This window comes from Rhyacophila brunnea, unplaced genomic scaffold (assembly GCF_057557595.1).
Source record: "Rhyacophila brunnea isolate RB1 unplaced genomic scaffold, BYU_Rbru_1.0 scaffold_3, whole genome shotgun sequence".
Lineage (NCBI taxonomy): Eukaryota > Metazoa > Arthropoda > Insecta > Trichoptera > Rhyacophilidae > Rhyacophila > Rhyacophila brunnea.
In genome coordinates this window covers 19,004,054-19,027,793 of record NW_028232965.1, presented here as the reverse complement: position 1 = coordinate 19,027,793, position 23,740 = coordinate 19,004,054, and the positions used below count along the sequence as shown (strand labels likewise).

Here is a 23,740-nt window from a genome sequence, read left to right as displayed (position 1 = left end):
GTGTGATAAACATTTTATGAATAATGATTGCTTTATAATAATTATTGACCTAAGAATAAGGTAGTGTTTTTTTGAAATACGCCATTTCTTTTGTCATTCCCTAGTGGTTAAGCTACAACATACGGCCGTAGCCATAAATTGACGAACTATAATTAAAGTAGGGAGTAAAATTATGTTAACGCGCGTGTTTGAACATGTACCTATCCGAATTTTTTTTTATTTTTTTTTAAACGGTACATGTTCAAACACGTTCAATCAATTTTGACCTTCAACGAGCATGTCCCCCCTTAAGTACCTAATGGATGTAGGTATATTTAATGAAAATTTTCGCAGAACAAAACCTGTCACTTTTGGTGATCGTCTCAATAATGTCTTCAAAAAATCTTCTCACTATCTAAAACATAGTGTTAAACCAGTATCAAGACCGTATATAGTCAGGTCGTGGCAATACATTTCCATTGTCGATGATAGTGCTCTTTAACTTAACGTTAACTTCGATATCATGTTTGCAGTACCTATATGAAGATTTTAGATTCCATATTTCATTCACATTAATGTAACGTATTGCCATTTTTATTAAAAAAATATTCTACAAACAGTTTACCATATTGCATCTGAAATATAAGCAATAACTAGACCCACGACCGAAATTAATAATTTCTTGCCGCAGCCTGAATATAGTGAGCCTTGAACCAGTAGTTATGTACTTCCCGTAATAACATCTCCTACGTACGAAACATCAGTAAAGTAAAAAGTAAAAGTCGAGTTTTTAGTAGAGAACGTTGAAACGTATCGTTTAATAGACTCAAAGTACTGTAGTGCATAGAATCAGACTGACCACGTTGAGATAAATGGCAGCAAAGGTCTTAGGAAAAAGTAGCAACGCAAGGCCTTTACCCAATACTGAACTGGTTTCATCAATTTATGATAATTATGTAGGTATATATATATATCATAGTAACTAGCGCGCACACAGAAAAAATGGTTCGGGGGGGTTTCTGTTTTTAAAAAATAGTCATAATAGTTTTTTATAGATTTAAAAGGCAGTGGGAAGAATTTCACATTTACGCCGCCTACTAGATACTCACAGTTTCTCATCGACTCTCTCATTTTCCAGGTATAATCCCCATAACCAGACACTTTGTACGTTGAGTCTACTTATAAACATCTGGCCTGTCGGGACAGCTAAGGGTGTTCACCTACGCGTTATTTCGAGTTGTCGCAACCACAAGTGGTTACCGAATGCGCGTGGTAACAGTTATACTTATTATGATCCTTAGTGTCGATTTGTGTCTTGTCTTTAAAAAATGCTGCTTCGGAATACTAAAGCAAACATTGAATGCCCCAGATAGTTGTCAATATATTTATAAGTGCCACGCGTATTCCAGTGATCACAGGCCTTGCGTATCGTATAATGTTGAAGGAGTGGAAAAACCCGTTCAAAATGAAAATCATCCGCATCACGATCGTCAGTCATGAAATCCTGATGAAAAATAAAAAGTAATATTATATTAATCTAAATGATATGTATTTTTTCCGTTTCTGGGGGGAAGTTCGGACCCGAATCTTGTGTGCGCGCTTGCGATATAAATATATGCATTAATTTATTATTATCCTAGCTGGTAATATAAATTTATTTGTCGTTTGAAAGTACGCCAATGACTTGTCTCCACAACACGTCATTTGCGTGATACAATAATGGGGGGAGAATGAAAAGGGGAAAAATGAAAGTTGAAAAAAAGAAAAACCGAAAAAAATCTGTTGCATCGGTAAAGTTTACAATAGCAAAAAGTAACCACGTGCAAAATAATAGGGCATCAGTATTACGATACATCAATACTTCGTTTCAATCTATAGACAGTGGTGGTTTTTTATGAACCGAATAAGGCAGTCACAATATGATCAAAATTACATTTTTTTAAATCCTAGTAACTTAACTATGTATCTATGTATCTATGTATATATGTATATTTTGAATATCTAATAACAGTCTATCACTTAGTCAAACTCTTCGTTATGGGGCCTTCGAACCTGCCTGCATACATACCTAAAATCAATGATATATTAAATAAATATTGTATAATTTATGACACCGATGGAATATAATTATTTTTGTCACACAATTGGAATGTAAACTGATCTCTATATTGGTTCACGACATGATTCTAAACATTATTTTAGTACAGTTTAGTACAGTCTATTTTAGTTGCTCGTTACCTTTTTTTTAAATGTTGTTTATATGTGATAATTCTTTATTTTTTGGAATTCGTGCATGACCATATTTGTGTTGCTTTTGATAACGCAATGGTATGACGTCTATTATACAAGATAACATACTTCTTCTTCTTATTATGAATAATAAATGTAGATAAGTATATAATATTTTCCCCTGGATCTATATAATATAGTATTACAATTGAATTAAATCAGTATTTTACAAACATGAACCTGCCAAATACTTTTTTTGACCAGCATACTCTATTTTTTTGTGTTTAATAGATGGTTTTCCTTTGGAGGTGAATTCACACACATTATCATTTTTAATCTTAAAATTATAAAGTTATTAGTTAGTTAGTTTCATTAGTTTTCATAAGTTTTTTTTTATCCTGTCCATGATACCTAGGCGGTCTAGGCCTACGTAATAACATTTTTTTTTATTTCTTATTATTTCATATTTTTTCAAATAATGATTTTTAAGATAAAATTATAGTTCAGACTTGCAAAATTATCGTATTTTTGAGGTATTCAATATTCATACTATCTACCTACGCCGTTCGACATTATAGTAAAAAATACTCAATATGCTCGAACTAAAGGAAGGTATACTTACATTATAAGGCTGATCGTTCATAATAACATTAGATTTATTACGTAGAAAGTTCACGCAATAAATAATGGATGTAGAGAAATGCGGGTGTCATGCTTCGGAAACAACTAAATAGTCGATACTCATCACTAAAAAAAATGTCAAAATTCAATATCTGTTATGTTAGAAGATATGCAAACTGAAATATACATACTGCATATTTGAAGATACTTATATTTATAAACACTGTGTTCTGTTCATTTTATGATTATAAATGCACGCTACTGATAAAAGTGGGGGTTTACTGATGGACCAGACGAGAAAATTAATGTCAATACATTTTGCTGGTGCAGTTTGTAATCCGAAATAATTTAACGTTTGAATGATTTTTATAAATTCGTCTACTGCTAAATTTCGATTGATGATTCTTTACTATTTTAAATACATCGTTAGTTTTGACTGTTATTCATTAAACACTAAATTATGAGGTATTTATAATTTGTCGATGCATTAGTAGAAAGCTAATTTACATCCAAATTTGTTTGCGTCGTTTTGTATTTGAGTTTGAAATTAAACCGCAAAACGCACATCTGCATCATATTATCTTTATGATGTAAAAAAAATGTTTATCGAAATAGGATAATTTAGAAGACACAGTTTTATTCAAATACCTACATAATAATCTATAATATCGACATTGATTTTTTTCAAAACATTGGATATACAACATCTGTGCATTTAACCGTGCGTTTCTTTTATTTGAAGCTACTAATACTTAGTATGACTATACCTTTAAAGGAAATGTATAAAAAGTTACACTTCTTTAGACTGATTCACTGATTTTTTTTTAATATTAAATATTTCATATGAAATTCATCATTCTCGATTTTTTCAGATTTTATCTTTTCATTGCTGGAATTTTCGGATCAACAAATCGAACGAGATTCCGGGATTCGGGATTTTGGGTGTGCCAACACTCACATATTATATAAAATAAAACCGCTCTATAGATATAATTTAATTAAATACTGTTATATATTAAAATTCTAAGTATTAATAAATAACGATTGTATTGTAGTAGATAGTTATGACTTATCACCCACGTATTACTTACCTACGTATTTTGGATATAAGCATATACTTTATAAATCATAATTATCTTAATATTCTGTAATAAAAAGGTTTGGAATTATTCAGTAAGCAAACAAACAGTTGTTTTATAAATATTTTATTTTTTAAATAAAAATTAATTATTTGTAATGAAGAAATTCAACGTAAGTACTTCAATAATAATAAAACAGTGCATTCAAATAACAATAATTTAAAACAAATTTATTGCACTTTTACCTATTTAATAATCATAATTACATAATAAATATTGCACATTATTCAACTTTTCACAAGAGAAAATATCTAAATAAACAAATAATCATCTAATCAATTTCTTTTACTAACACTTACAAAAAATTAAAAATTACTTTCGTTTGAGCACAAACTTAATATTGAAATAAATGCCTTCATTGGAACCAAAATTCTTTACATATTACTAAGTTATTTTAAAATCAAACGTAAATCTACAAATTTGAGGTCATACTTTGGTTTCTGTTACTAGGTACTAGTTGACTTTCCTAATAAATTATTACAAGAATTATTCTATGCACCTTCTAAGAAGTGCCGAATTTTAAAAATACAATGGACTCGTAATTTCATTATTAATTATTCGAAATTAACAAAAATGATATTATTTTATGATGAATCTCACACCCAATATTGTATCTACGCTGCTTTTACTAATATGTATTACTATCTTTACTTTCATATTAATGAACGTAATTTATAATTTCATTCGCTTGATATTTTATTCACCGTTTGGTTTTTTATTTTATTTTGTAACTACGAGTATCTTATTTCTGTAACTCAGACCCAGTCTTACGTTCGATTTTTAAGAACATGTATTTTAGTTCAGATTGTCTATGTAATCATAATATTTTAGAATCAGTTTGCCTTGAGTCTGTGCATAACAAGAACACGAAATTTCTACAAAATTTAAGAGTGCGTTTACCCGAATGTGTTATTTTTAGAATTACAATATATTAAAATATGTTGTTGTTTGCTGAGGTACTATTTTAATGGATGTAAACGATAAACAACAAAAAACTTATTCAATCAAGTTGTTATACCTTGGCTTGGGCACTGCTGACATGACTATAAACAGAACACGCACACACGTATCTGGAATTAATTTAATAGTCACCATGCATTGAATTGAATGTGTTTAATATTATTAACAAAGTATTATAAATTGCGATAAATAAAAACGTAAAATCGGGAATTAAATGCCCTAAAATAAAACAAGAACTCAGAGATTACACACACGTAGTGGGAAAACGGGAATTCCGGTCATATACAATAGGGGTTCTACTAACTGTATTCGTAAATGAACTGATAATTTGTTAGTATCAGAAAGAAAATAACTATGAAAATTAAGGTATGTGTCTAAATTATGAACGGATTAGTTGACTTCAACGTTTTTTTATATTACAATAATGTTTAAAATAGCAGTAAGTAACTACTCACTTACATTAATACAAGCAGCATAGAGACAAAACTTCAGTGAGTAACAAAGTGTTTTAAGTTTTAAAAAAATCATAATATTACTTTACGATATATTTTCTCACTTATCTACAACATTTTCGTCATATTTAATTTACAGTATACACATAAATTTACCTAGTTTCGTTCACTGCTTAATAATACTTAGTTTCTATCAGTTGATTTACATCAATCACAAAATTATCGAACTAATATATTACATGATTTAAGATATCCATCAGCTGTGTTAAAATAATTGATTAACAAAAATATCAATGTGTTTCCCAATACTTAAAAGGGGCAAGATTCATTTATATATGTTTCTGCTCTTGAAACTATATAATTACAACAGCACTTAACAATATAATATGCTTAAACCACTATACTCTTTGGGTTTAACGATGCGATACAAACCTATGGACTTTTTTTATAATACATCTAATACTTTATTATTACGTATATAATTAATTATTATTACAAACTTTTCGTGACATAAATTAATAATCGTTGTGCAGACAAAGATTAAAAAATAAACAATCAACTGTACAGTAATAACTTTATACACATATTGTTCAATAATATAATACCAAATCAAATTTATGTACGTGCTTAATATGGGGTTTTTAAACTTCAATCGTATGGCACTACCTACGATACGTTAAGTTGCACCCAATAACAGAATTATTTTGTTATATCAATCGTACAAACATTATCAGATATCGTAGTTGAGCTGTTAAAACCTTCGATGTGACAAATTTTACATTTTATAGGGGAGACGAAAACTGTTTTGTAAGCACAAAAATATAACTAACAAGTAATAAGAGGATTGTCATAATCATGTATTTGTAAAAGCTCCGATCTGTTTGAATTAAAATGACATGTTACTTTAAACGTTTATATAATTAGTTGTACTACATTTTTGGTGACATATACAACGTTATGGAGTTAACCAAACTAGTTGGTTTAAGTACACGAATAGAAATTATATTTAACAAAACATTTTGATAGAATTGTCACATCGGAGGTTTTCTAACAGTTCAGAATATATTCAATATTGATAGCTTAATCATAGAATGTTTTTAACTATTTTTATGCACTTAATAGGGTCTCCATACTACCGCGTTTCCATCGTTTTGCGGTTGACCTCTAGGACCTCCAAGTCCACCTCCTCTTACATCTTCACCAACTCTCGCTACAGCAGCCGCACAAGAGCTTCCTCCCAACAGATCAGTCCCAATACTATTTTGACTCAAACCCATATGCTGCTGTCTATGGTTATTAGTCGTCGAGGTAATCTGGTCCATCATAGATTGCAAATCATTGTGATGATTCTGTGTAGAGTGTATTGAATTTGAATGCAAGGGGTGAAAATTGTGCGTCTGGTTCGCTGCAGTATATAACTGACTGTACAATAAGCTAGCGGGTAGAACGGGATACAGAGAGTTATTACAATTTCCCGTTGAATATCCCGATCCGGAGTTCTGGTGGCCGCTCATCAGGGAAGGGAAATTTGCAGCGTTGGTATTGCCAAGGTGAGTGATTCCTAAATTTGATGATGTATTCGAGGTAAGGAGGTCGTCTTGAACTGGGGACTCGGCCTGGGAGCTGTTATCACTCAGCGATCTGGGACCAGCTGATAAACTAAAGTCTCCCGCGTTGTTGTTAGGATACCGAGGTACCAAGAGGCTGGAGGTAGTTGAGGAGTGGTTGTGAGAAGGTGGCGTACTCACTAGACCGGATAGATGCTGATCGAGCTCTGATGCGGTAGTATCCGGTAAAACTGTTGAAAATAAAACACATTGCATTATTATACATACACAGATTCCTTCACGAAGTCAAAAAAACTTATATTTTAAATAAAAATAATAATCTGAGAAAATATATAATCAAAGGGGGAAAAAAATACGACACCCAGCAGGAATCAAACCTTCGTCTCTCGGGATCCGCGCCCATGCACATTGACCACAATTCAATAGGTATATTATATAATTGCGACAAATTTTAACAGCTAATGGCTCTTACAATACTCTCTGAAGCGCTTTCTACATTGAATTAATATTGGCAATCGATTTTTGTATTTCAAATCAAAGTAGGTATTAATTACCTTAATTACTATCCGACATCATGGATCACTCCAAGATTTTTTGTTGTAACTTGAACTTGCTAGTGTTTTAATTTTTCAATTTTTATTTTATTCAATTCAGAGAGTATTGTAAGGTCCATTATTTGTCGTAATTAGATAAGGTGCCTATAGAATGGTGGTAAATGTGCGTGGGCGCAAATCCTGCGAGACGCAGGTTTAATTCCTGCTGGATGTCGTATTTTTATTTTTTTTTCAAAAAAAGGTTTTTTTCTATAGGTTATAAATTATTTTCTCAGAAGTGTTTTCAAATTATGTACACCCGATCCTCTTTTTGCATGGGGGATACGTTCCAAAGACTACTGTGCAAAATAAAACCGTTTAAAAAAGATAAGTTCCTTTACTTAAAATCAACTCAGAATACGAAATTCTTGAACTCAAAAATAAATCGAATTTATTTATTATTTATACACAAAAATATCTATACGTAAAAATATGTACATATTTTTCGATTTACTTTAAATTTAGCACAGAGAAATATATTTATTCAGTGTCGCTACTTGACAAAAAACGTGCCCGTTTACTGCTGTTTTTCGCTGGAGAAAAATAAAATTATTCATTGCTTAAAATATTTCATGACGCTGACGCTGAACCACGCGTCGTGTCTCTCGTATCAAACCCGAAGCGACTGACTAGTGGCGCCATGTATGTACGTATATATGTCTAGGCGGCATCCGGTGACAACATATCGTCGCTATAGGATTTGTTTCCCGAATATCCATTTTTGTCGAAATCGACATTTTAATGCGGTTCAATTTCTTTTATCGAACTCTACCGAAATCATTAATAAAAACAATATATTTTTATCTAGGAACAGAGATATTTTTTTAAAAAACCCGAATACGCCATGTTAAGTTACAATTACTCCGTGGTGTTCTCCCGAATGTCCAACTATTCGTACCTGAATATCCAAGTTAATTTCGGTCGAAATATATCTCTGGCTGAGTGTTTATTTCCCGAATATGACTTTAGTCAATCAAACCGCGCTCACAACGTGCATCTCGCTCCCACATTCACGCTGTCTAGCTCTAAAACAATCACGCCCATTTTCATATTTTTCGGCCGTCCGGTGACTTCTTTCAAATTTCGTCTTATTGATATTGTTTTTAACGTTACTATGGTTTTAATAGTGAATTCATCAAATTTGAAGAGATCATTCATAGCTGATACATCACCAGTTTGCCCTGAACTTACAGTAAAGTTGTGGAAGTGAATATTTTAACCTAAATAACTGCATTTTGTTTTGATAAATGACACAAAATCCCAACGGTTATATGAATTCTACAGTATGACCCGGCAACTACTATGACGTAAAAAATAATTATTATTAATCAAACATTGTTTGTCTTTATTTTACTTTTAATCTAGGTATTTCTATGAAAATAAAGGCGATGCTATTATTTATTTTTGAATGCGCTGATAGTTATTTTAATTTAATATGTATGTTAGTAACCATTTATTTGGTGGATATTATATACTTAGGATATTGGTACCTACCTAATATTAGCAGCCAATGGTAATTAATTTATACATGCTATTATTTTGTGTTGTTATTCCTTACAATATTAAAAATATATAATATTTATTTGGTGGTTTGTAATAAGTTTAATTGTCAATTATAGAAATATATAGATATGATAATATACAGAGATATATAAATAGATTTTTTTTTTTGGAAAAAGTATTAATATAAAATTGTTAGCAAGTACGAGTAAGTACCATCATAAAATATTGGAGAAATGACCGTGACGTCGGTTAGTAATTGAAGTAGTAGATACCTTATAATATATTTTCTCAGAAGTGATTTAAAAAAATTATATAAGTATGTTCAATTATTAGAATGGTACATTCTTAAATCTTGTGAATTATTCGATCAATAAAAAAATAGTTAATTATTTAAAAACTATTTCTATCATATTAACTATCCGAAAAAAAACCCGAAAAAGCGATTGCCGCATGTTATTATTACATACGAACTTGGGTAATTACGATCATTAAGTATTTAAATAGTAGAGGTAATTATTAACAATTATCGTGTAAATAAATATAACATTTGAGGCGCGTACTTTTTGACCACTCAGTAATCTGTGGGCCGTGCAGCAATACGCTACGGTCTTAAATCCCGAACGTCCATGTTTGTCCCGAATATCCATTATTCTGAGAGAGCGCTAAAAAATTCCCGAATATCCACAGTGATTACTTGTAAATAAAACGCATTTTCTGTGCATTTAATGATTTATACCAGTATATTATTCTTGGAATCTATTCTTAGATAATGTTGCAATCATACAGTATAGAAAGAATGATTGATACATCTACTGATATTAAAATATACGACAGTGAAATTTGTTTTTCGTCTCCTGTAAAATTGACATTTCGTCTATTCGGGAAACAAATCCTATAGCGACGATATATGTGCACCAGTGGCGTGCGGTCTATTGCAACGCAATATTTTGAAAAAATATGTACATACATACGTATTTTTAGTCTTTTTAGTTTTTTTAAACCGTCTTAAAGCAAAAAAATTTACTTAATTATTAATTTATATAAACCGTGTTATTTCGAAACCGTGCAAAAAGAGGATCGGGTGTATGTTCAAAAGACATGTAGTTTAGCACCGAAAATAAACCTTTAATATATATATATATATATATATATATATATCTTATATATATGACCAACATAATGGATTATGCAGAGGAACTGACTTACAATCCTGTTTTATTTTAATAATCATTGTTGCAAATACTTGGAAAAAATTAAAAAAAAAAAAATGGCTGTTGCTTCAGGATTTATGATGATATCCTTTTTTTCCTAGCGACCGTGTGTTTCTACCGGATAATTTACGCTTGATAACCAACGTCATAAGATTTTAATAATTATATTCTTTAGTAATGTATTATTGTATAATCTTTAATAAACCGTCCACATGGAAGATTGTATTTTCAATAAATACACTAACCCTAAAACCTTCCTTCCATCATCGCCTATTACCGTCGTTGCGAATTGTAACCAAAAACTATGAGTATAGGAGATAATAATATTATTATTGTCTGTGAAATCAACTATATGTATGTAGTAGTTAAATATAACAATCTGTTAATTAAATATCCCGGACATCACTAGTAGTTTTAAAAAAAATATTTTGGTCCATATTTAACCGCGTTTATAACAATAATTAAACCCATACAGCTGTTTAATCATAAAAGCCGCAATCAAATACCAAAACGCGCCCATTTGATGAAAAATAAACACGTTCTCGCTGAACAATGATTAGTCGCAACGTCGAACAAAAAATAACGAGTGCCATAAAAATGCACCCTGATCGACCCACATAATTTTGACGCATACTCTCGATGACTCGTCAGTACAGGCTGTTTCGTTTGGTTTTATTCCATAAAACATGCGCGCAAGAACCTGATTCCGATAAGAATAGATGATTGATTATCTCTAGATTTTCTCAATTTAAGAGGGTTCATTAGTAGTGTTCTTCGTGTTTCACTATTTCTGGGCTACAATAAAATTATTATAGTGACAACTTTACTTTTAAGTATTATCAGGCAACAAGAAAGTCGTTGTAGTCGCACGTAGAAGAATTTTACTGACGTATCTGTCATGGCGGCAACGCGTGCTAGAGGCGGATTTAAATAATGTGACGGGTCTTCTTTTAGATGCGATTCCTTTTCTTCTTTGCAAAAAAACCAAAGGTTTACTAATAATAATTTTAACATCACTCCTGATAGTTTTAGACATATTTTTATTATAAAAAGCTTCCAATTACGTAAATAAAACCGTATACCACGGGAGCCTAAAATTAAATGATAAACTTGGGGGCGATCCTCATTTGAAAACGGAAGTGCGCTTAGCTGCACTGGAGGGAGTTGTTAGTTCACAGTTTTAACACGTGGACAAGAAATTATTGTTCGACAGTAGGTACGTAATTTATTTCAATATTTAAATTTTGAATGTTCATATAAAAATTTAAATAAATAATACGTGCCGTGGAATTATAAAAAGAAGTAGGTATCACAACAAAAATAGTGAGAACGTATAAATGTTATAAAAAAACATTGTGATAAAAAATAACTACAGAATGATAATGTACACTAAATGGACCATCCGTAAAGTAACTGGAATACATTGAAATTCAAAGAATTTATTGAATACCTACATCTATTATAATGCCATTGAAAATCACTATAGTCACATTTTTATAGCATGTAACTAGTTGAAACAAATGATCTCTTGCTCGTTCATAATGAGAAAATATTAATTAAGATCATACATAAGCGAAACGGCAAATAATTAATAAATAAATAAAACAGTAGGTGGAATGAAATTTTGCAGTGATCGCACAATCGGAGATTGACAGTCGAGGTGTGAGCACGTCAATTTGTTTTGTGATGGCGTCGGAGGAATATTTTCTTAAATCGTGTAAAGATGACTAAAAAACGTTCCGCATGTACTTGAAAAAGAAAACATGTCAATGAATATACTATTATTATTACGAATATAATAATAAACATAACATTAAAAGGACGCATTTTGAATTTTTATGATAAATTATATTTCGTTCGGCTCGCGTCATTTGCACAATCCGCGCATCGCCTAGTCACGATCTTTTTAGACCATGCCTCAGCTGAAGTATAGCTTTAAATAATAAAATACTGTGCTTAATATAATATATAGAAAGCGACAATGATATTCGTGTTCGCGAAGTTACAAGCTATGTTGTGGTTACTATAATGGCAGATTAGTCCTGCATTTTATGAGAAAAACATAATAACGGATGCTCCAATTTTTTATTTCGATTTTCAGGGTCATGCAGAACAACTCTGTGAATGGCATTTAGGTATGTATGAAAGATGAGTAGATGATTATCACAAGCACCTTTATGTGAATCTACATATAGATAATAATTTCAAAGTAGACATTTTGAAATCTAGACACAGCAAGAATCTTTCGCCTTGCATATTAAGACGATACATCAGTGAAACGGCAAATAATTTTCAGCTATAGGCGCGACGAAATTTTGGACTCGCTGGCATTCGAAGAGCGAACGTCGAGGCGTCAATACGTCAATTTGTTTCGTGATGGCGACGGGGGTATTAATTCTTAAATCGTGTAAAGATGACTAAAAATGTTACCCATTTACTTGAAAAAGAAAACATGTCAATGAATATATTATTATTGTTACTATTAGAATAATAAACAGTACATTAATTGGACGCATGTTGGATTTATATGACAAATTATATTTTGTTCGGCATGCGTCATTTGCACCCGCGACCCGCAATCCGCGCATCGCCTAGCCACGATCTATTTAGACCATGCCTCAACTGAGGTAAGTATAGCATTTTACGGCGCTAGGACCAGGAAGTTGTCTTTTTGTTAAAATATTCTATTGAAAGATACTCGTAGCTAGTATCAATTTTCTTTTAACTATACATATTTAAAAAAAAATTAAAAATAGAAACAACATTTAAAGCTTCTTTCGGGTCATTCTATACAATTATTACTTATCTGCATTATAATAATTGATTTTGGTTACATACAATAATGTTACCTGTTTAAAATTTGAAAGAATTGTTAAAAATGCCTTCTAAAGAAACAATATTATATTATTTATTAAATTTGGCATCATGGAGCAACCTGTACGTCTTTAATATCCCGTTGAGTTTTCCGTTTTTCCGCGATGATGGTCGCTGCGATAAAATATTGCCTATCAAATTGATTGATGGGTCGATCGAGGTATGGCAAATAGATAAATCTGCTGGACTCGCCACTCCAATCCATTGCATGTTGCATTTCTATGTGAATATGGCATCATATTTTCCGAAGCAAATACAACTCCAGTAACTGTCAATTGTATGTGTATTGAACACCGTGGCCAATAACATTTGTGTTCATATTTTTAAAATATTATTATATCTCTCTATATACTATAATATATTCAGAGAGTCCTGCAGTTCTTTGATCACATTGCCAGAAGGGAAAACGATATTTTATAAAGGTTTATCGTGAGCGGAAATATCGATGGCCGAGTCAGAAGAGGAAGAGGAACGAAATGCAGGGTTCGACGGAAAGATTTAACTACTTAAGACATTTTAAAGGACTCACAATTCAACAAAGCGTGGAACACAAAAACGAATAATAGTATCATTTTTAGTCGTATGTTGGCATGAAAGTACTTTATTTTTTCATCAATAATGATAATAAGATTAGGGCACGAATTTCTTCAACAAAGCATCCTAGCTCGTCACGTTTTTGGTCCTTCTTATATTATTCGAAGATGTGTATCATTGACGCCAAGTTATCCCTTGATATAAATATTCTCAATATATTGCATTGTAACTATATCAATCTTCCATGTCGTCTAGCCAAGAAGCTATAGGTTTTTCTGTACAACAAATTGAGAAATACATAAAAATAAATGAATTTTGCATCGAAATTATATTTATAATTCAAGGATGTACCCAATATCTTCGCTTGTTAGATATTTGGTAAAATAACTAAGTACATCATCGTCGCATAATGTTTTGCTGTTTTGTTCAAAGAGATTAAATCGGTTTGAGTATTTTGACACTATTGGATAAATTGTGTTGGTGCATGAGATCGGGAGTGGGATTTGGTTTTTCAACAATATCTACACACCCTTTGAACATATTTTAGGGGCGGTAATACAATACATAATAGGATTTTGGCTATAGATTATATAAACCCCCCTCCCACATTTTTGTGTTCCGAGCTTCAAACAGTTTCTAATCTGGGTGGAAAAAAAATCAATTTTAATAATTAACGTATTTCATAATAATAATATATAATTATTGATAGATATTATTATAATTCCTATCGATGTAGTTCATAACAAAGATAACTTTCAGGAAATAATTCAGAAGTCAAGAATCTAACGCTTGCTTGGATAAGCTACAGAAAGAAGAAAGAAAATACATTTTATGTTATCTCATTTTATGAAACCACGCTGTACATTTCAGTAACTGCATTTATGTTTGTCCATATTTGGTTAGGGATATGAGAGGAAGCGGCCATGGGATAGTAACTATGAGCGGCGGTGGCGTGTTTGATGCGCAGGATGTGTGATCAGCGAACAAATTTATACGGCGCACATTTATATTATAAAATCGTTTTCGGCAAAATATTCTGCGCCCGACTCTGGTGGATGTTTTTGACTGCGGTTTTTGTCATACTATAGACACTGTTCATATTATTATGGCTTGACAATTTTCCACGTTTTATATAATTTTATCAATATTTTTCGATATTATAATTTGAGTCGGTCCCGATAAATAGCAAATATCTGTTTTTTATTGATTATACAATTATATATTTTTCCACGCCAGTTTTATTATATATTTAATGACATTATTTTAGTGGGTATATTTTTTCTTCGCCCTGGTCCTAACGCTATATGAGTATTGTCCTCATTCAGTATACATTTTGTCCAACGTCTTTTTTATGTAATTTTGAACTCCTAATGTCTCTAAATACAATTTGGCACTATCATTGAATTTTGCACGAGTCTCTGTTTACCTTCCGCCTTCACAAGTCTCATTTTTTGACATACATGACTTGTCTATCCTATGAGGCCCAGCTATCTAATACAGCCCAATTTAATATAATGTGTGTTTCTTATTTGTATTATTATTAGTTATTTAAGGATTTTGTTTTCTATCTTAATGACAACGTGTATTTTTCATACATAATCAAAATATCTTAATACCTATAAGCGGGTAACTTTATCTTCCAAATATCTTTTAAAAAGTAGTCATTGTAATCATTTTAAATGTGTTTGATTGTTAAGGTAACGAACAGAAAGAATGAAACCCTTCAAATTTATTTATTTATTTAAGTAATCAAATTGTTCGTGGAATATATTTCATACTCACTAGTATTCCCTGTGAAGTCTTGTCCAGTATTCGAAGGTTGCTCGGTTGGGACTCCAGCGAAGGCAAGTGATGGTGTGTTGAACTGAGGTGCTGAAGGTGCGGCGCATGACGACAGACCTCCTCCGGCAAGGTAAGGTGAATAAGCTCCCGTTCCACCGTATCCCCAATGAGAATTACCGGAACTTAAGCCGAATTGGGGCATATCTGAAACAAAAAAAATCGCATTATTAGTATTTGTGTTCATTCTTTTAAATTGAAAAAAAAATATTGGTACCCGTCATACCTACACTATAATAAATACTAAAGATACACTAACTTTTTCAATGTATTAAGATGAGTTAATGCACCGTAGGAACATATACATTAATAAATTCGATACATAAATAAAATATCGGTGTTAGTGACATGTTAAAAATTTGTATAGGTAGAATTATATAGATTCATTAGGTTGGTATAGGTAAAATAAAAACAGGTTTTCTGGCATTGCGGCAATGACGAAATCACTTTGGAACAGTGGTAGTATAATTTGAACGTAACGATACTATAAGAGCTCTCACAGACGGGATTCCGGTGTCGAGCCACCGAAGAATCCAGCCACTCTACACTGCAGTGGCTATGGCAGCCACTGAATTCATATCGCACCATCACAACTAAACCGCCACAAGTGCAAAATTATATGATTTGAGTTAATTATTACGTTTAATCGCTTCACCGCGGAACATTTAATTACTATTTAAATACCACGTTTAAATAACATGCTAATTATATATAATGGCCACCAAATGAGGATACAACAGCTGTGCTGTCAGCGCTGTAAGGATTAATAGTCTATCATTCATAGTAGGGGAAATGCGTTCAAAATGGCACAGTGGGGAAAAATAAACTTTTGCTCTACTGGCGAAATGCAGTCTAACATGATGCAACTAGCTCAGGAACAATGCATGACCCTTTTTTTAAATATTCAGCCATATTGAGTTTACTCAAAACAGTCGTACAAGAAGATACAGTGGAAAGATTTGTGAACCAAACGAATATTTTTGCAGCTTGTCGACAAAAGGTAATATTACATGTATTTTATATTATTAAATCTATATATATATATATATATAAACCAGCTTAAGTAGCCGTTATTAGTGTTCATGTACGATGTAAATTTATCATAATTACTGAAGTGTAAACTGCATTTTTTTAACGAATTTGCCAAATTCATTTGATTGGGATAAAATGGCATACATTATGGTAGGCTAAAACGGCATATTATGTGATTTATGATTTTATTGTTTCTGAAAGATTATGTTCCGAAATTACCTACGTAAAACTCTGTAAGAGACATGGGATACAATGAAAATAAATCAGGCAATTTTAGCTGTGAAAATGAATGGAAGAACTTAAAAAAGGCATTTTTTTAAATAGAAATAAAACAATAAAAACGGAGATAAACATCTTGGAAGATTTATGATTACTTTTCCAGTGGAAATTGAATGTCAAAATATGAAATTTTTATTTTATAAAATATTTTTGTTTCTATTTTTGACAAATATTTATGTCGTTTGCCATTTTGTACAACCGGAGGGGTGAAATTATTTTTAACTACACGTTTTTACTTCTTTTTTTAAAAGTAGTTTTACTTTATTCATGCTCCGTTTTTATAATAAATTATACGTTTTGGTATTCTTTTTTTCATTAAACTAAACACTATGCCATTTTGTACACCCTTCTCCTACATGTACCGAAAATTTCATACCTATAAGTCAAAAGATCGTTCAATTTCTAAATATATTTCGAAAACACAGTACAAAAATGTGAAAGGTAAAACCTATTTTGCGTTAGGCGGTTTAATTTAAATAGTGCGGTTCATTACGGTCGTCTAATTAATAATAATATAATAATAATCACATGTCGGTCGACGAATACAATACTATTATTATTATTACGTATTATTATTATGACGGTGAATCATAAAGGAATTACTAGCCGCAATAAAAATGTTCTTTGGTCGATGCAGCAATAACAAACCATTTATTTTATACAATGCGTATAGAATACGTTGTTTAATAATTATATTATATCTAATAGCTTTTTCGCAGGTACCTATAACTAATATAGATACATACAAATACCAATTAATATATACCTAAAGTAATACTATAACTAACTAAAATATACTAAACGTTAATTTATTTAGATTTAGAATATTTTATATCTACTAATCCGAAATGCCACTATACCACTTACCGTGATTAAATTAGTTATAAGACCTTAAGTAGATAAAATGCAGGCTAACGTTCATTTCTAAAAGAACACACGCCCGTTCTATTCAATCATGTATTTAGGTATTAGAGGAGCGAAGGGTGAAGGTAGGCTGTTAAGATCCGCCATAATTAGTGCACATTAAACTTTTTTAGTCATACGTATTTGTTTTTATTGAACAATTTACAGATATTATTGGTTAGATTTTTAAAATCAATTAAACCCTGCCTAAACCAAACCATACTAATTTTGGTATATTTTGGGTGATACGACAAAATTGTGCATACCTTTTCATTCATACTTATTTGTTTTCGTTGGATTAAGAATAAATATCATTACACATTTTGTTGGTTGTTTTTTTTAATTCATTAAGCCCTGTCTAATAGATAAAAAAATATTATTCTATCTATAAAATATTCAAAGTTATGTATGGTTTAATTGCATAATTTTAGATATTTTATAGATAGGTATTTTTTTACTATTATCTATTATGGCTTGGTTTCGCATGGTTTAATTGAATTAAAAAAACGTAACAACAGCTTCTGTAAATTGTGGTGTTATTTCAATGAAAAAAATACTAATACCTGATAAAGTTTAGTGTGCACTATATATAGTGGATCTTAACAGCCTACCTCCACCCTTCGCTACTGAGGTATTATTATTTGATTTAAACATATATAACGTGGAAAGACACATGATTCATGACATGCAACGGCAGGTACCTTGCTACATATTTCATTCAAAAAACACTTTTAGAAAATAAAAGGTTTTTTATTTTTTTTACTTTTTCCACATTTTATTTGATAATTTTGATATACAAGCGCTTTTATCCTAGCGTAAATTTTCAATTGAATAACAGTAACAAATATAGGTACATATTATTGAATAAAAAAAAATTATAGAGAACGTCGGTTTCGATTGTTTACTTAAATTAATACTAACTTGTTGGTGATATTTGTACTTATTTATTAAATTAATGATTTATATACATTATGAGATTGCCTAATTTTATCATAAAAAAATTTGCTGTGTTTAAAATTCACCTACCGTATGTTAAAAAAAAGGTTCCCTATCAATGACAAATTTTGTATTGTACTTTGTAGTTATGAACGCTCGATAAATACAAACTTCATTATTCCCATCCTAACCAAATAATAAAAAAATATATTTCCTATCTATAAAATATCCAAAGTTGTGTACCTATAATTTAATCGCATAATTTTAGAGTATTTTTTACTATTAGCTATGGTTTTCGCAGGTTTCATCGAATTTAAAAACCTTTTACCTACTTAAGTAGGTATTTTGAAGATACTCGGCCAAACTGATCTATTTGATTATAAACTATTGTCAATAATGAATTTCATCAAATCGATCGTAAGAAATTTAGTAAGAAACCAATCATCTGTAAATTGTCTTTTTTATTGAAAACAGAATAATATTAAATTTTTTTTTCAGAATCTGGATCAGTATGAAACACTGTTTTCATTTATGTATTTTATTTTGAAGAAATTTCTATTTAGCTAAAAAACATGCCTATTAATATTAATTATGTGTCAATGATAAATTCAATTTCAAAAATAATAATAGCACACGTGTCGCCGAATCAAAGCGGTCTTTGTATTAATTATTATTATTATATTAAGATCGCCGGAGTTTCGGCCGAGGCCATGAATGAAAAAATGTAATAAAAACCGCGCTCGCAAATAATAATGAGATCGAGCGGCTTGACATTGTGGCGGGCAAAGGAAAAGTGTGCGATTCTCGTAAACACGAGTATCTTCCGTCTGAACGCTCCCATTTAGTTATGTGTAAATGCGGAATCTCCGCCACACAGGTGGCTTAAAAAAAGTGCGATACGGGTGTCTTCCGTCTGAACGCTCCCATTTAGTTATGTGTAAATGCGGAATCGAGCCACGCCGGTGGCTCGACACCGGAATCCCGTCTGAAAGAGGGCTAACACCTAAATAAGTCGCTTGCACTGCCACAGGAACCTGACACAATTCTACAATTAATACTCTATAGATGCCGAATAATGAAACAGGTCACTAAAATTGATATCTATTCAGTATAAAGTTCTTATAAATTCGTATTGAAATTCAATTTCTATCCAAATTATTTGTTTAATGTATTTATAGGATTGGTTTTGGTGAGTGACGGGTGAAACACTTCTCATATCTGTTTATTAGATCTGATAATAAAATATTTATTTGGATTGGTTTTTTTTGCAACGACATGACAACTTAGCATGGTCGTGTGAACATGCGTGCATCTTTTGCAATAATTAGGGACGTCAAAAAACTATCAACACTTCTATACTTTGGAATAGATACTTTTCTTTCAATATGACATCCCTACCTGCAATAGACTGACTTAAGCCGGGACGCTACATACCTACCTATTATTGAATTTAGAAAAATATGCCAATATATTATTACATACTAATATGATATTATCATATACATTTAAGCAAATGCAAATAATAACATAGAATCATACATAATGCTCGATTAAAATTTGATATAGGTAATTAAAAATAATTATACGTCTATAAAAATATGATCCGTTCACCAGGAAAATGTATCTATTGTAGGCAATTGTATGTATTGTAGACATAGTACATTGATTGTAGGTATTCGTAATTTGTAATGTAACTTTTAATCCTGCCAAACAGTTATCTTACTAATACCTACCTACATAGTTTACAAAAACCCCTCAGTGTATCTCGTATACTACCAAATAGTCCTTCGTTTATTTCGAAAGCTTTTATAGAATATTGAATCCTTCCGTGGAGTTTTAGGCTAAGTGCAGACTAAAGTTTTTGTATCGATTCACAGAAGCTTTTTATTCCACACTCATCCAAACACATCCTAATGAACGCATGTAATCCATTATTATTTTGTCAATGCATTTTACATAGATTCTCGTTAGCATTGAAGTCTATTACAATAATTTTAATAAATTCGAATTCTTACATAATATTAAAAACATACTCACGGCTTTCCTTAAAATAGTTTTTTAATTATTTCAATGAATTCATGACATTTTTTTTAATCTTGCATTTACCACTTATAAATTTATTTTACAAGACGTTTTATTTATATATTGCATAAATTATCAATTATACTAAAGTGAGTATCTGAGTGACATTGCTGAAGTTAAACAATAAAATGACAACTGGTAATTAATTATACGGAGGGATGAGAACATTGCAAAATTCAAAAGTTATTATTCATTCCTCGAGATATTATAACAACAAGAATAAGACAAATCATTATGATATTATCAAATACATTATAATTAGAGAATTCATTCCCGAGCCAAAATTCTGATCCCGGGATTTCGGGATTACAATTTGACAATCCCGGGATCCCGGGACTGGATTTACAAATAACATTGATAAAATCGGTCAAAAATAAATCTAGTATAATTTATACTATTTAAGACATTATTTATTGTTAATATTGGATACATTCAATCTTGGAAATACATAAATTTAATGGAGTAAATAATATTGTAATATAAATAATAATGTGAATTTAATATGAGATTGCTTTTTCTGATAGTAAAGACTTAATGAATGGGTTAGCGAGATTTAATATAGTAAAGCAAATTATGGTGTACTTATGGCCTTTCCGCTTCATAAATCTAATTAGTCAGCCAAATATGAATCTGCCGTAAAACGTATAAGATCATGGTGCATGGTGGTACGAAGCATTGTTTTTTCCAATCATTCTCATTTTTATTAATTTACTCGCTGAAGTACCCGGCTTCGCACAGGGTCGCTTCGTGGTTATATTTATCTTAGATATTTAAAAAATAATAAGAGGTAATTATTTTTTTAATATTAAAATATCTGTGTAATACAATATGGCAATATGAAAATAATTCTAATAGGAGTAAAGGTCAAACAAAAGAACACTAAATTAAAATCGAATCCAAAATATGCAAACGTTATTAATGTTATTAATAATAATAGCCTATACTCTTTGCACAAGTGCAAGCAATAAGTTGATACAGTTTTATCGCTCGCGAACGGTATGGCAGCGCATAAAATACGAACAAACAAACAAACAAACAAATATTAATTTTTATATATTATAATATACAGTTGTTCCGTGTGCTCGGCGACCGTCGCACGTCACCAAACGAGATAGCGAGTGTTTACAAATTAATAATAACCAGTTGTGCGCGCGGCGTAACAATAAATTATTGTTACAAAGTTGTTTACATTTAAGTGTCTCTGACTACAGGGGCGCTTATTAAAAATCAAAAATACAACGTTGCCAGCAATGGATCACCAAAAAGAAACCCAACAAACAATGTCTTATGCATCAGTTGCCCAAAAAATGCAATTTCCGAAGAAGGAGCAAGCCATCGTTTTAGATGCTATCGAGGGCATCTCTATACGAGAATATACACTGTCAATCGGGAATAAGGTAGGTCCATGTCATATAAGATATGTATCTAGGATTTCCCAGGGAAGAATATGTATATACTTGAGTAGTGAAGAACAAGCAGATAAATTAACAGTAAATAAAGAAACAGTTAAAATTGGAAACCACGTACTAGAAATCAGGCCGCTGATCACCAAATCAAAGAGGATAATAATATCAAACGTGTGTCCTATAATCCCACACAGCGTTCTGGAATCAAAACTCAACGAATTAAACATAAAAACTACTTCACGTATTACAAGCATCAGAGCTGGTATTAACGAACCGGGCTATGCACATATTTTAAGTTTCCGGAGACAGGTTTATGTAAACCCAGAAGACACTATTAAACTGCCAGAGTCAATGCAAATAAATTTTGATAATACCCTGTACTGGATTTACTTCTCCACCGAAAAATTGACATGCTTTATATGCAAAGAAGAGGGCCATCTGGCCAAATATTGTAAAACAACTGGAAATAATGAACCTCACACTGTACAATTGCCTGACTCTCTCAATGTACCAAAAGTGTTAACCTCTCTTTCGTTAGAGAGAAAAAATACACTCCAGGAGGATGAACTAGCCGCAGATATAGAGTCGGACAACTCTATTATCAACAAGGATACGCCAATCGGTTCAAAAAGGCCGTTGACCAGTCCAACTGATATCAGCAGCGTAGAATTTGAATTTGAAGATACAGTGAAAAATAATGCAATCTCACGCATTCCTGCACTCCAACAGACACCAAAAAAATCAAAAAAAGAAAGAAAAAAAGTATCCACTGAAGATACAAATGAACTTTTGTTACCTGCCAAGGAACATGTTGAAAGTAATCGTCATAGATTTCCAATCGATTATGAAACATTGCTCAGTTTCCTTGTGAAAACACATGGAAATCCCAATACCGAAATGATTGCTAATGAATTTACTACTGATATAGAAGCTCTTAATAACATGCTAACAGAAATCTATAGTCATTTAAAAGAACGCAGCATTAAAAGTCGCATAACAAAGATCAAGAAAAGACTCAGTAATCCACAATTAAAAGTTTCCAGTGAAGATATTAGTTCGTTGGAAGGACAAGAGGAACAATAACATAATGCATAATTCCAGCAACAAAGTTAACCAATTTATTCAATCTGATATACGTATTGTTTTCTGGAATACAAGAAGCATTCTTAATAGACTAGAGGAGCTTAGAGTGATGCTAGATGAAATTGATATTTTTATAGGCGTGGAAACATGGTTAAACGACACAATTTCTCACATAGTTATTAGCTTCCCAGGTTTTATGGTGCTTCGGCGAGACAGGACGTACGCCAGAGGAGGAGGTATAATTTTCATTATTAGAAATACTATAGCTTACAAAGCTATTAACAACCTCATCATTCCGAACATATCCACTGAAGTTTTGGGCATTACACTGACTAACCTTAAAGATAAAATTAATATCATTGCAGTTTATAGGCCCCCGAGCAATAGCGGAAATAATACAAATCTGTCGCTTCAGGAATGGGACCAAGTTTTTAGTAATACTCTATTAGATGATAAAACCATATTGGTGGGAGACTTCAATGCCCACAATGTCGCGTGGAATTGCAATAGAAATGAT

The 23,740-nt window shown here is 31.5% G+C and overlaps 1 protein-coding gene across 1 annotated transcript in view; it reads right to left on the bottom strand.

Moving 5' to 3' along the window:
- Positions 1 to 6,495: 6,495 nt before the first annotated feature.
- Positions 6,496 to 23,740, bottom strand: part of LOC147068015 (uncharacterized) — a 100,830-nt gene continuing 83,585 nt past the window's right edge. Inside the window, exons 4-5 of the mRNA XM_085952677.1 lie at positions 15,446 to 15,649; positions 6,496 to 7,178 (exon numbers count right to left, since the gene is read on the bottom strand). Of these exons, the coding sequence (XP_085808803.1) occupies positions 6,496 to 7,178; positions 15,446 to 15,649 (887 nt within the window). The remainder of the gene's footprint in view (positions 7,179 to 15,445; positions 15,650 to 23,740) is intronic.